Source organism: Geotrypetes seraphini, chromosome 12 (genome assembly GCF_902459505.1).
Source record: "Geotrypetes seraphini chromosome 12, aGeoSer1.1, whole genome shotgun sequence".
NCBI lineage: Eukaryota > Metazoa > Chordata > Amphibia > Gymnophiona > Dermophiidae > Geotrypetes > Geotrypetes seraphini.
The window spans coordinates 94,547,433-94,560,703 of record NC_047095.1 but is presented as its reverse complement, the minus strand read 5'-3'; the positions used below and the strand labels follow the sequence as shown (position 1 = coordinate 94,560,703).

At 45.0% G+C, this 13,271-nt stretch overlaps 1 protein-coding gene across 10 annotated transcripts in view; it reads left to right on the top strand.

Annotated features, from left to right (window-relative positions):
• The window catches only part of PDE4DIP (phosphodiesterase 4D interacting protein), a 533,445-nt gene that overhangs the window by 428,874 nt on the left and 91,300 nt on the right, over positions 1-13,271 (top strand). For all 10 annotated transcript variants that reach the window (XR_004536642.1, XM_033916500.1, XM_033916501.1 and 7 more), the window contains 3 exons: positions 1,589-1,839; positions 8,717-8,983; positions 13,018-13,173. Coding sequence is in view for 9 of the 10 variants with exons in the window: in XM_033916500.1 (XP_033772391.1) it covers positions 1,589-1,839; positions 8,717-8,983; positions 13,018-13,173 (674 nt within the window). In the remaining variant the exon portion in view is untranslated. The remainder of the gene's footprint in view (positions 1-1,588; positions 1,840-8,716; positions 8,984-13,017; positions 13,174-13,271) is intronic.

The window sequence follows — 13,271 nt, the reverse complement described above, 5'->3', positions numbered from 1 at the left end:
TACCATGTCCAATATGTCCACATGTGCCCCCTTGCATCATCTCTCCCTCCTTTCTGTGACCATGTCTAACATTTCTCCCTCTCTTGTTCCCCCTGTGCAGCATGACTTTCTCCCTCCCTCTCTCCCATGACCAAGTCCAATAATTTTCCCATATTTTGCCCCCACACACACCTCCCCCCACCTTTCCACAACCATGTACCAACATTTCTTCCATTCTTGCATCCCTGTGCAGCAGCTCTCCTTCCCACAAATATTTCCAACATTGCCTCACTATGCATCATTTTTCCTACCCGATCCCCCTTGTCTATTTCTCCCCCTCTCTTCCCCTACCCTCCCCATGCAGCATCTCTCCGTCCCTTTTACCTGCCTGTACAACAATTCTCTTTCATTCCTCCCTCCCACTGCTGATTCTATGAAGCTAGCACAGTGTCTAGGGGAGAAAAGGAAGGAAGGATGCTGTGTACCCCCTAACAGTGGTTCAAGTACCCCTTGGGATACACAAACCACATGTTGGGAAACTTTGATCTAGAGTTCAGTGACTAGCCCTAGTGCTCCTTTAATATATTTTTCTTCTTTGGTGTTCCTTACCCTACTGTATTACCTTCTCTTCTAATATAAACTGGTTAATGTAAATATGGCATATCTGTGACCTCTAGCTCATGTCTTTAATTATCACATAGCTACCCATAGACGTGGCTTGGAATTTGTGCTGGCTTACACACTTACTGTTGAAATTCAGACCATAGCGGTAGCCAAATCAGCATTCTTCCAGTTATGTCAAATTCATCATCTCTGTCCCTTCTTTTAGAGCTCTGCCTATGTCACAGCCATCCAAGCCTGTGTGATTTTCTGCTGAATTGCTGCAACTTGCTTTACATTAGAATTCAAAAAAAATTTGACCATCACCTACAGCCAAAATTTGACCATCACCTACAGTCAATAAATCCAAAATGATGGCTCCTATCTTACAATCATGGCATCGATTCTGTTTTTTCATGCCAAGTTTAAAATATTCTCTGGCTTTTAAGGCTCACAAAGGCTGCACACTACATCTGTTGTTTCATCTCATATATGACTTCCCACTTCTTGCACTCCTTTGCTGCAAGCCTGTATTGTAATTCCAACACTTAAGGAACCTCAGGAATTAAAAATAAGACCACCTCTGTTCACTTCCAAAACTATGGAAATCTCTGCCACTTGACACCAGAATGATTCTTTATCCAGTTGTTGGGGTTTTTCCAAAAAACTACTGAAAGGATAACTTTTTGAAGCAGCTTTTGGTTAATAACTTAAAAATCACCTTTTCCACAGATTGATGTAGAACTCTCTAGTGTTTAATAGTTTCTGAGACACATCAGAATCTTTCTTAATATGTTCTCTCTTAATCTTGACTTTACCTTGCCCTGTCTTAATATACATTTTGAAACTGTTTATTTATTGATCTAAGATCTGATTTGCTGTGACAAGCTTTGAGATCTATAATAGGATGGCATAGATCTATAATGGTGATGGCATAGATCTCCAAATTGTTCACATGTGCCCCAGAAATTTCATTCATAGTTTTCCTTTGGCTATGTTGTACCTACAGACTGAGCAAAGAGCTTCAGCAGAAGGATAAAATTATTGAGGATCTGCAAGCCAAACTCCAGGCGCCTTCCATGACACCTTCAAGTAGCCGTGCCATCTCAGAGTCCGATCAGTCTGATAGGATATCTTTTGTGTCAGATGACCAGGTGTCCACCAATGACGACATAGATGTGTGTTCAGATGTGGATACAGGCAGTGAATATACCAGATATGAACAGGAGAGTATTAGGAATTCAACTCACAGCGCATCAGGTAATTTTGATGTGTATTGAGTAAAGAATGTTCAGTATATATAACAGGTGCTGCCTTTATTGGGGGCCAATTAAAGTTGTTATAGCAACAACACTAAGATACCCTTTTATTAGAACATGTTAGACTTTGCGGTTACTGCGCCTTAACGCAAAAACAGAACTATTGGGAGTGTGTCCAGCTTGTCCCTCTGCTGTTCATGTAAAAATGTCCTTTAGCACATGGTACACTGGGTGCGGTTAGCACAGAAGCACTAAATGGACTCTCATAAACTGCCAAGTGCCAATTTAGCACATGGTATGTGCCACGTGCTATCTGTAGTTTGCTGTCCCCGCCCAGTCTCCGCCATGCCTGCCTAGTTACCAGCCCCTAACACAAAATGCTACCAATCTGCAAGAATCACTTGGCTGTTTTTCTTCCAGCATGGTCTCGGTAGTTTCAAGATCATGCTGGAAGAAAAACAACTAAGTGACTCTTGCAGATTGTTTAGTGTTTTGAGAATGGAATATGCACAAGCCGTGAACTGGTTTTCAGCTTTCAGGGGGAAGATGTGGCTGCTGCCTCTGACCCCAAGAGGTGGTGAGATCCAATCCCAGTGCTGCTCCTTGTGACCCTGGGCAAAGTCACTTAATCCTTCAGTACCCACCTCTTTGAATGTCAGCTTTGAATGCCAAAAGCCGCAAAAAGGCAAGTCCCCATTCCCTTTCCCTTTGACGATTTTTCGACAAAAGTTGTCCTGACTCATTGATTAAATGTAATAGTATCATAAGGACAATATAAAAACATTTTGTATACAGGGAATTTGCGCTCAGAGAGTGAAATGATGTAGCAGCAGACCTGTGAGATTTTTGTTTGCGGGTGTGTTCCTCAAGGTTCTGCGGGGATACTTCTCCTTATGGTGAGTTCCCTTATACTGACATTCTCTCTGAAATTTAGGCAAATTTAAAAAAAGTATTAACAGTCTTTCTCTTTTCATCAAGTATAGGAAAACTTTCATAGATGAGGTTTTTGCAAAGACATCTATTGGGAGCACCTCCTATGTTTTGTTTTTCCCTTTTGAGGAGCAAGGCAGGAGGCAGAAAGGAGCCGGAGCTAGGGGCAGCAGCGAGAGTTAGCTCTGCCCACCCCCACCGCGTCGGCGAGGTCAGAGCCCGAACTCCCCCTTAAAAGGGTTGGAGCCTACGGTATGCAGCCATTCGGCGCGCAGCGAAGACGAGCAGCAAAGGCGCTCACCTTAGCGAGAGCGCCTTTGCGAAGGGCCTCAAGAAGGGCCAAGTCACTACACCCAAGGACACCAGGGAAGGACAGCAAGCAGGCAGAGAGAGAGAGAGAGGACACCAGCAGAGGGACACCAGCAGCAGGCAGAGAGAGAGAGGACACCAGCAGCAGGCAGAGAGAGAGAGGACACCAGCAGCAGGCAGAGAGAGAGAGAGGACACCAGCAGCAGGCAGAGAGAGAGAGAGAGAGAGGACACCAGCAGCAGGCAGAGAGACAGAGAGAGAGGACACCAGCAGCAGGCAGAGAGACAGAGAGAGGACACCAGCAGCAGGCAGAGAGACAGAGAGAGGACACCAGCAGCAGGCAGAGAGACAGAGAGAGGACACCAGCAGCAGGCAGAGAGACAGAGAGAGGACACCAGCAGCAGGCAGAGAGACAGAGAGAGAGGACACCAGCAGCAGGCAGAGAGACAGAGAGAGGACACCAGCAGCAGGCAGAGAGACAGAGAGAGGACACCAGCAGCAGGCAGAGAGACAGAGAGAGGACACCAGCAGCAGGCAGAGAGACAGAGAGAGGACACCAGCAGCAGGCAGAGAGACAGAGAGGACACCAGCAGCAGGCAGAGAGACAGAGAGAGGACACCAGCAGCAGGCAGAGAGACAGAGAGAGAGAGAGGACACAAAGCAGTTACAGAGGGCACTTACACGTAATCTGTTAATTGTTATCTTAAAGTAGGAACAACAATGGAAACAGAGGGAAACCAGATGATGAGCTTTCCAGTGTTTTGCACAGACTGTCATATGTATGACTACCTCCCCTCAGGGAGACAGTCATATGTATAGGGTCGGTGTCAGGAGCTGAAAAGCTTGAAGAAGGAAGTCAAGCAACTTGAGGACAAGATACAGGAGCTAGAAGGACTTTACACCACTGAGGACCCAACCGGGACAGCTGAAGACTTCATGAGTGAGAGACACATTGAGGAGGAAGTCAGGGAACTCGAGAAATTCATTGAGGAAGCATACAGGAGGAGGGTGGAAGAGAACGACCTTCAGATGAAAGATGAAGTTACACCAACATGGAAGGGAGAACAAGAAACAGATGACCTCAAAGAAGACACCCACAGAGGAACACTGCACGAGGGGGAGAAAATGGCTAGTCGATGCCCGGAAGAAGAAACAGCAAAGCATAACGAGCACATTGACCTGAGACTGAAGCGAAAATGGAAGAAGGGAACGTCAGCGATCCTAGTGGGAGACTTGATCCTGAGGCATGTGGACAGCCACATAGTAGGAAGGAGAGAGGATCGATTGGTGACCTGCCTCCCAGGAGCGAGAACCAAGGACATCGTGGACAAAATTGGAAAGATCCTGGAAGGAGCGGAGATGGAAGAGACCACAGTAATGATCCACATCGGGACGATTGATGTCAGCAGGAGAGACTACAGAAGAAGCACGCTGAACGAACTTATTGCACTTCTTCGAAGGAATTAACAATCGGATGGACAGAGGAGACCCATAGACAACATAAAAAGCCTTTGACAAGGTACCCCATGAACGCCTACTTCAGAAACTGAAGAACCATGGGGTGGAAGGAGATGTATATAGATGGATCAGAAACTGGTTGGGCAGGAAACAGAGGGTAGGAGTAAAAGGCCACTACTCAGACTGGAGGAGGGTCAGGAGTGGTGTCCCTCGGGGCTCGGGGCTCAGGCCACTGCTATTTAATATATTCATAAATGATCTAGAAACAGGGACGAAGTGTGAGATAATAAAATTTGCGGACGACACCAAACTATTTAGTGGAGCTCGGACTAAAGAGGACTGCGAAGAATTGCAAAGGGACTTGAACAAACTAGGGGAATGGGCAACGAGATGGCAGATGAAGTTCAACGTTGAGAAATGTAAAGTATTACATGTGGGAAGCAGAAACCCGAGGTACAGCTATACGATGAGAGGGATGTTATTGAATGAGAGTACCCAAGAAAGGGACTGGAGGGTAATGGTGGACATGACAATGAAGCCGATGGCACAGTGCGCAGCGGCCGCTAAGAGAGCGAATAGAATGCTAGGTATAATCAAGAAGGGTATTACTACCAGAACGAAAGAAGTTATCCTGCCGTTGTATCGGGTGATGGTGTGTCCGCATCTGGAGTACTGCTTCCAATATTGGTCGCCGTACCTTAAGAAGGATATGGCGTTACTCGAGAGGGTTCAGAGGAGAGCGACACATCTGATAAAAGGTATGGAAAACCTTTCATACGCTGAGAGATTGGAGAAACTGGGACTCTCTTCCCTGGAGAAGAGGAGACTTAGAGGGGATATGATAGAGACTTACAAGATCATGAAGGGCATAGAGAGAGTAGAGAGGGACAGATTCTTCAAACTTTCGAAAAATTAAAGAACAAGAGGACATTCGGAAAAGTTGAAAGGGGACAGATTCAAAACGAATACTAGGAAGTTCTTTACCCAATGTGTGGTGGACACTTGGAATGTGCTTCCAGAGGGCGTAATAGGGCAGAGTACGGTACTGGGGTTTAAGAAAGGATTGGACAATTTCCTGCTGGAAAAGGGGATAAAAGGGTATAGATAGAGGATTACTGCACAGGTCCTGGACCTGTTGTGCCGCCGTGTGAGCGGACTGCTGGGCACGATGGACCTCAAGTTTGACCCAGCGGAGGCATTGCTTATGTTCTTATGACAGCATTAATGTGTAGCCATTTAAAACAGTTACCATGGAACCACTTACTGCTTTGCATTTAGCAAGAATTAAGGGCTCTTATGTTATGGACATGCAGTAATGTGCATGGGCTAGCTGACTAATGCATCAATGCCCATTCTATGCTCTTAACATGCCCCCTCCAAAACAAAATACAAAAAAAATAATCATCACACCCTTAGTGCACTCAGATGCCAAAACGAATGGGTTTGTGCAGTAGCACTTACCGTGCACATATCTCTGCATTAAGGGCCAGATCCTACAAAAGCTTCCAAAAGTTAGGCATCGATAGCTGACCTACCACCGCCTAAATTAATGGGTTTAATTGTGTTTAAGTGGCATGATAATTGGTTGCACCATTAAAATCCAATTAAACCTTCTTTTAAAAAAAAAAAAAAAAAAAAGCCACTGCGCCCAGGTCCCTGGTGGCTGGCGGCTCATAGTGACACCGAAGCCCATAAGTAGATGTGGTTAGGGATGGTGACAGACTTCGGCAGCACTATGCGCTGCTGGCTGTGATTCAGGAAGGACCCTGGGAGCCACGATTCTGGAAGTGGCGCTTGCTGGTGGTTGACATGTGGCAGTTGCCCGTTTTTGTAAGCGCCTGCTATGGCAGACGCTGCATACAGAATCAGGATCTAACTGCCTAGCATGCTTTAGTCAAAGGGCCTCTAAGCTGCCAATCACACAGCAGCACTAAAACTCAGATATTCTAACAGCAAGTACTATGACACCATCAACTGCATTCTTCCAAATGTCAATTTCTTGGCTGAGTCACAATGCTGTGTTCTTGTGCCGTGCGGAACTGCCTCAGTTTGATTTCTGAGTCACTGGGGATGTCAAGGGAGGAGTATTTATAACCCCCAGTAGGGGGGAGTCATAGTCATCGCTTGCGGGTGATAACTAGTAGTCAGATTCAAAGCCCTTGATTACAGCGCACTGAACAAAGCCCTAGAATGTTGGGCAACAATCATATGTTGGGAAGATTACAAAATATGAGTAAAAATCCTGAGTAATTGCAAAACAAAGGCTTGCAGTGCCAGGACCTCAACCGTGATCAGGAAGCATAAAGAAGAAGAAAGAAACTGCTGACGCCAACAATAGGGTCTTGGGAGTCAAGATGAGATGTGCTTACAGGATCTTATCCATCTGATGAGGCAATTGCAAAATTCCATTAGCATCTTGGAACCCATTAAGACCTGTAGATTGTGTCCCTCTAGCTTCAGCTACTCCCAGGAGCTCTTCTTGCTGGCTGCTTACTGCAGACCCTCCCTGGTTCTATCTTTATCCTCCACTCTCCTCTTTCTTACTGGTTTAGGCTGGTCATTCCAGAGGAAACAGCTCTCCCTATCTTGTACAACCTAGCTAACCATTAGAGACAGTTCCCTTTGCTGTTCTCTGGGTCCCACCAGCAGAGTTTCTTCCACTACTCTCTTCCAGAGATCCTCTCCCATCCTCCCCCCACCCCAAAAAACCCCCAAAACAAACAAACTGTGAATCACAAAGCTTTCAGTTGCCCCCTCCAGATTTCAAAAGATACCCCCTGGCCATTGATGGATAAGCAGCCCAGCCTCCAGGACATCACAATTCACAGGATCACTTTAGGAACAGGGACTTCAGAATTTTCCCCTGCTATAAGTAAAGCGAGAATACTCTGAAGTCCTGCTACATATAAATTTGAGCTATTTTATCATTTCCACTCAGTGTCCCACTCTCTATTAACAGAATACATAGAAACACTAACAGGTAGAATTATTGTCACTGACCATTGTAAATGCCTGTAACTGGGAAGTGTGTGTTTCAATGTACAAATAGTTACATATCCCTATTTGACCAGATGCTACCTTATGGTGATTTATTTAGCATTAGCTGACCTGGATTATTCCAATGGTGATGATATTACTATAGTAACAAAGACAGTGGTACTGAAGGTGAGGCTTCTGCTTCTGGTGTTCATGTCATGGTATTATTGTTATTGTTTTCATGGGATCAGCCTGCAGCAGCCAACCATTATAATATGCAGTGCTAGATGGGAGCGGTCTGCCCTGGGCAACATCTTGGTGAGAGCTCAGGCACCCGTTCCTTCTCCAACCCCCCCCCCCTCAGTCCGTACCTCTATAACATTCCTGGCAGGAACAGCAACCCCCGACCTGCAGTCATGCCAGCGTCAGCTCTTCCTCTGACATCACCTCCTGGATCCGTGCCTAGGAAGTGATCTCAGAGGAAGAGCCAACGCTGGCGCAACAGCAGCTTGGTGGTTCCTGCTCACCATGTGCGTGCCCCCTTCCCTTACCCCCCCCATACCTCAAGTTGTTCACCGCCATGAGCAACAACTTCAACACGTTCCTTACATAGGTGCCGTACATAGGAAGTGACATCAGAGGTAGAGCTGCCAGGCTTGCGAGGAGCACGTTGAGGTGGTTACTCGCGGTGGTGAACAACTAGAGGTGCGGGAGAAGGGAAGGGGGCGCAGCAGAGGGGATAAGGGAAAGTGGGGGAGGGGCACCTCTCCCCTTCGCTACGCCACTGCTCCTCCAATAGGAATAAATCAGGGAAAAATTACACTTTCCTCTGTAAGTATGGTGGGTCCCCCCCAACGGCAGCACCAATACTTGTAAGTAAACTGGGGGGTTCCCAAACCCCCCTTGGACCACTTTAAATTTAACTTTTAATCCGGCGCACTGACATCCTGCACACATTTGTCTGCGCATGATTGTCCCACGTGCTTTCATCTATGAACCCCGTAAACATGGATATAACATGCCATTTGAAAATAAATAACAAGTGCCATCCTCAGCTATACTATAGTCACCATCTTCAGGATTTAGGCAAAAGAAGCTTTTCCAATACCCACTAAAGATTCAAGTAGTGATAAAAAGTGTTTAGAGTATATAGCATTTGGAAGGGTTTGCATTAACTTATCATTCTGTGTATTCACATTTTACAGATCTCATCAGCAGTAGTGCTGCTTTCCCATCTAAACCATCATCTGCCATCATATCACATGAGCTTCAGACCAACAGCCATGCCAGCCTGCCCTCCTCACACTCCCATCTCACAGATGCCAGCTGCACTAATGTGGCCTCCTCACACTCCCATCCTACAGACGCCAGCTCTGTCAGCACTCCATCCTGTCACCCTCATCCCACAGTCATGAGCTGCACCAGTGCCCCATCCTCTCATCATTCCATGGAAAACAATCAACCTCAGAAAGGTACGGACAGAAACGAGCTTTGACCCTGAGGCTGTTTAAAGTGGTATGCCAGCAAAATAACGTAACTGAAACAGTCTTTGGGACACGCAGGTTTTCAGGCTATCCATAATGAATATGCATGAGAAGGATATGAATACTATGGAGGCAATGTATGCAAATCTATCTCAATAGCCAAACAACATAAGAATAGTAGAAATGAATAGTATAAACAATACAAAGCTCATCCACTACAGTGTGCCAGATACTGAATAATGCTGAAAAAGTACTTTTTTATATGTCCACGCCTCATATAATAATAAGCAATCAATATGTATATGTGTGTGGTAATATTCTAAAAAGCACAAGCCACTAAAGAACCTATGAGGAGGAAAAAGCCTCAGATCCCAACCTTTGTGGTCCAATGATCTGGCTAAAGGTTAAAGGGGAGCAAATCTCACTGGCATAAAAAAACCTCCTTTGTTCAAAAAATAGCTCTGTGCGGTACAAATATTCACAAGGTCAACTCAAAAGTACTTGTCTTAAACAGAGGATCAGCACACCAACAACGGTGGCCAGTATTTCACAATTCTTGCTGCCTCATGGTGTAAGACTGACGATCAATCCTACAACAAAAATAGCATGTTGTGAACAATCGAGCCCACTTTGGAATCTTCAGTGCGAACAAATGGGTTCATTTGTTCACACCGTGCTGTTTTTGTCATAGGATTAAAGGTCAGTCTTACACCCTGAGTCAGCAAGAATTGTGAAACGCTGGCCACTGTTGGTGTGCCAGTCCTCCGTTTAAGATAAGTCAATATTTGCCTTACATACTTACTGAATAATGCTGAAAAAGCCAAGTAAGTATCTAGCATGCTGTAGTGGATGAGTTTTGCATTGCAAATCTATCTCATGCATATTCATGGTAAATATCCTGTAACCCCAGTTGGCTGGGTGTGTCCCAGTGACTGGATTGAGAACCAATACTCTATAGATGTGAATGACTGAGCAAGTCATCCTGGGGTGTGCAGCACTTGTAACAGAATCAGAAATTGGGCTGGAAGAGTGTTTTAAAAATGGGACAGTTTGACCTCTGAGCAACAGAATAGATTGTTAGCAAAAGCCTTTTGGGTTGATTTTTCAGTCTAGCTGGCAGTTGTATTCTTTAAAACTTTGGTTTTCCGCAGTTTCTGCCTGGCTGTGATAACTCGGTCTTTGTGCGATGGACTGGAGAAGGGTTTCTTCTTCTTGAGCATTTATTGGATGTGGAAGGGGCGATGAGACCTTGGGGAGATTTTCCCATGCTTCATTCTTTGGGTGTGGGAGGTCTGTTTGCGTACCGGCAAATTCATCATTATGTGGGATCCTTGGCGCGCCCGGGCTTACGGTTCCGATTGGGTAACCAATTTCGTCAATTTTTTGCCCAATTTTATGCTTGTGGCTTGACGGTGTCTGCGTTGCATGGGGCTTTGCGGAGGCTTACTCCTCAGAAGTCTTATACGGCTCTGGAGAGCCGCTGGGGTAGAGATCTGGGCATACCTGGTGAGTCCCTGAACTTTCCTTCCCTTATTGGTCGTATCTCTTCTATTTCTATTAGTGCAGAACTGAGGGAATGCCAATTTCGAGTGGTGTATAGAGCGTATTTTTCCCAAGAGCGGGTCCACAAGGTTGGGGGCATTTCTTCTCCAATCTGCCCTAAGTGTACACTGGGTTGCAACTCCTTTTTTCATGCATTTTGGGGATGCCCTCGAGTGAAAGTCTTTTGGAGAGCCGTACTCCGCTTTTTGGAGCGGCTGGTTGGTCATGCTATTCCGATGTCTCCGGTAGGCTTGCTTTTGGATAGATATGAATCTTTGCGAGTGCCTGCTCGGAGACATCGGTTGCTGATCCGGAAGGGTGCTGTTATAGGAAAGAAGATCATTCTTAGCGTTTGGACGCAAGATATAGCGCCTGCTTACTGGGCTTGGAGGAATCGTTTTCATAATTTGATGCTCTTGGAGCAGCGCCATGCTCGATTATCTGTCCGGCGGACGAGGATTTTCCTGCAGACCTGGGACCCCTACATTTCCTCGCTTTCCCCTAGGGCCAGAAGTCTGGTCTTGAATTCACTCTGTTGTTGATACCTTATGCTCTCAGCTGTTTTCCCCGGGTTGGTGGGTGGATGTTTGAGAGAGTGTGAAAGGTAGGTATGAGTGGTTGGACGTATGTGGAGTTCAGGGGGTAGGGTGGGATTACACATTGTGGGTGGGAGGATGGGAATTGGATCTCTTGTTTTGTTTGATCTGTGCTGAGCGGCATAAGCAAACAGCTTGCTCAGCATAATCCTTTCTTGCTGGGGGGTTTTGGGTATGGAATGGGTCTCATGGTGTGGGTTTGGGTTGGGGTGGGGGTTTGGGATTTGGAGTGGGTGGGGATTGGGGGATTCTTTGGTTGGGGTGAAAATGTGTTTGATGGTACATTTGATGTTCGCGACCTTGTTGTATGGTCGTGTTGTCTTGTGTGTTTATTGATGGTGTGCCAATAAAACATGATTTATACTAAAACTTTGGTTTTAAAAAAATTTGTATTCAGCATCGCTATCCAAATAGGAGCTGGCACTGAGAACAGACTTCGAGGGACAATTTAGAAAGGATGTTCAAACTGGAATTGAGATTTCCAAGTCAGGACACCTCAGTTTTCGCTAATATTTTAGAACAAGATCTTCTGATGTAGAACCTCTTCAGAAATACATGAAGAAATAGATTTTACATGTGGCATGAATATCAATTTTATAAAAATAAACAGCAAAAATATCAAAGGGGCAAAATGGGCACATGCTGTTGACATTTGTAGCAATGTAGACATTTATCTTAGCCATTTTAGAAACATAAATGTTTGGTTTTCCTCAAGCTGATACAGAACTCGATGTCTTTGACGGTTTGCCTTTTTGGATGGGGAGAACATCAAGAATGGGGGGGGTGTCAAGAGGTGACCTCCACTAATCCCTGTAGAACAGCACTTCTCAAAAGGAGCACTTCTGAAACATAGACATCCTGGGAAGCAGGTGTCAATCCCAATATTGGTTTGTTCATTCCCCTTTTGAAATGGGACGTAAACTTTCATTTTTTTGGGCCACCCTAAAATATGTCCAGACCGTATTCCTCAGTTTTAGATGTTTATATCCCAGCTTTATAAAATCGGAACTCAAGATGTTTATGCAAGATAAGTGTTTAATTGTCGCTTTATGCATGTCTGAATGCGAATTGTGCTTCTAAAATAAACCCCATAATACAATTGCTTCTAATGGGCATGTGGATCATAGCAATATTTAGCCACCACATGTATAGCTATATGGCTTAATTTAGGACAGCCACTTAGCTATTCAAATACTAGCTGAATACTGTATTGTGCTTCACCTCAGCACTATCCACATGGTAGTTTAGAGAGATTTTCAGCTGCTTTTTGAATATATAACTTTACTTTATGTGGTTCCATTCATTCCCATGTTGTTCAATGCATTGTAATGGGCGAGTGGTAAGAGGGGGGGTTCTCACTGTATATTTAGAGTTTCACGATTACTGTGTTATCCTTCTTTTCAGTAAAAAAAGATTGTACCATACATTTAGCAGTGGCTACTATAAGTCCCTTTGAACACTGATCTATTTCATTTCCTCAGTAACTCCTCCACATAGGTTCATTAAATAGCTGTCAAATGAATTATCATAATATTAGATTACTTATATGTAAACCTAGCCAGGTATTCTGAGTTTAGTTCCACAACGCAGATGCATTATGAGAGCAAACTTAAAAGATTGTGCATAAAATAGTCTTTCGAAAACTGTCTCCACACATAATACACATTCACACGTTAGGATGAGGGTCCCTGGGGATGGGATTGGGGTGGAACATGCACAATCATGAATACATTTTGGCTTTCCAAAAGTATGCACGTAAACCTATGCAGAAAAAGTACCCGTACAAATGACGGCTTCAAATCCATACATATATTTTGACTTGAAATAAGTCTACAGTCTCTCGTCTATTTTTGACTTATCTGTTTCTGTCCTTGTTGTTTCTAGGACTTTATTTCCACCCCATGCCCACTTCAATTAGTGACCCCCAGGTTCCTTCTTTCCTGCCCCTCTTGGACCCCAGATGCAGTGGAGCAGGAGGACATTGGACACTAGCAGAGGTGCAGCAGGAGCTGCAGATGCTCCAGAGACAACTAGGAGAAAGTAAGAGCATGCCATTTGCATGATTAGAAAGACTAACATTAGCAGTGACACCAAACAAGCACACTTAGAAAATGTAAGACCAGGGTCACTCTGTAGCT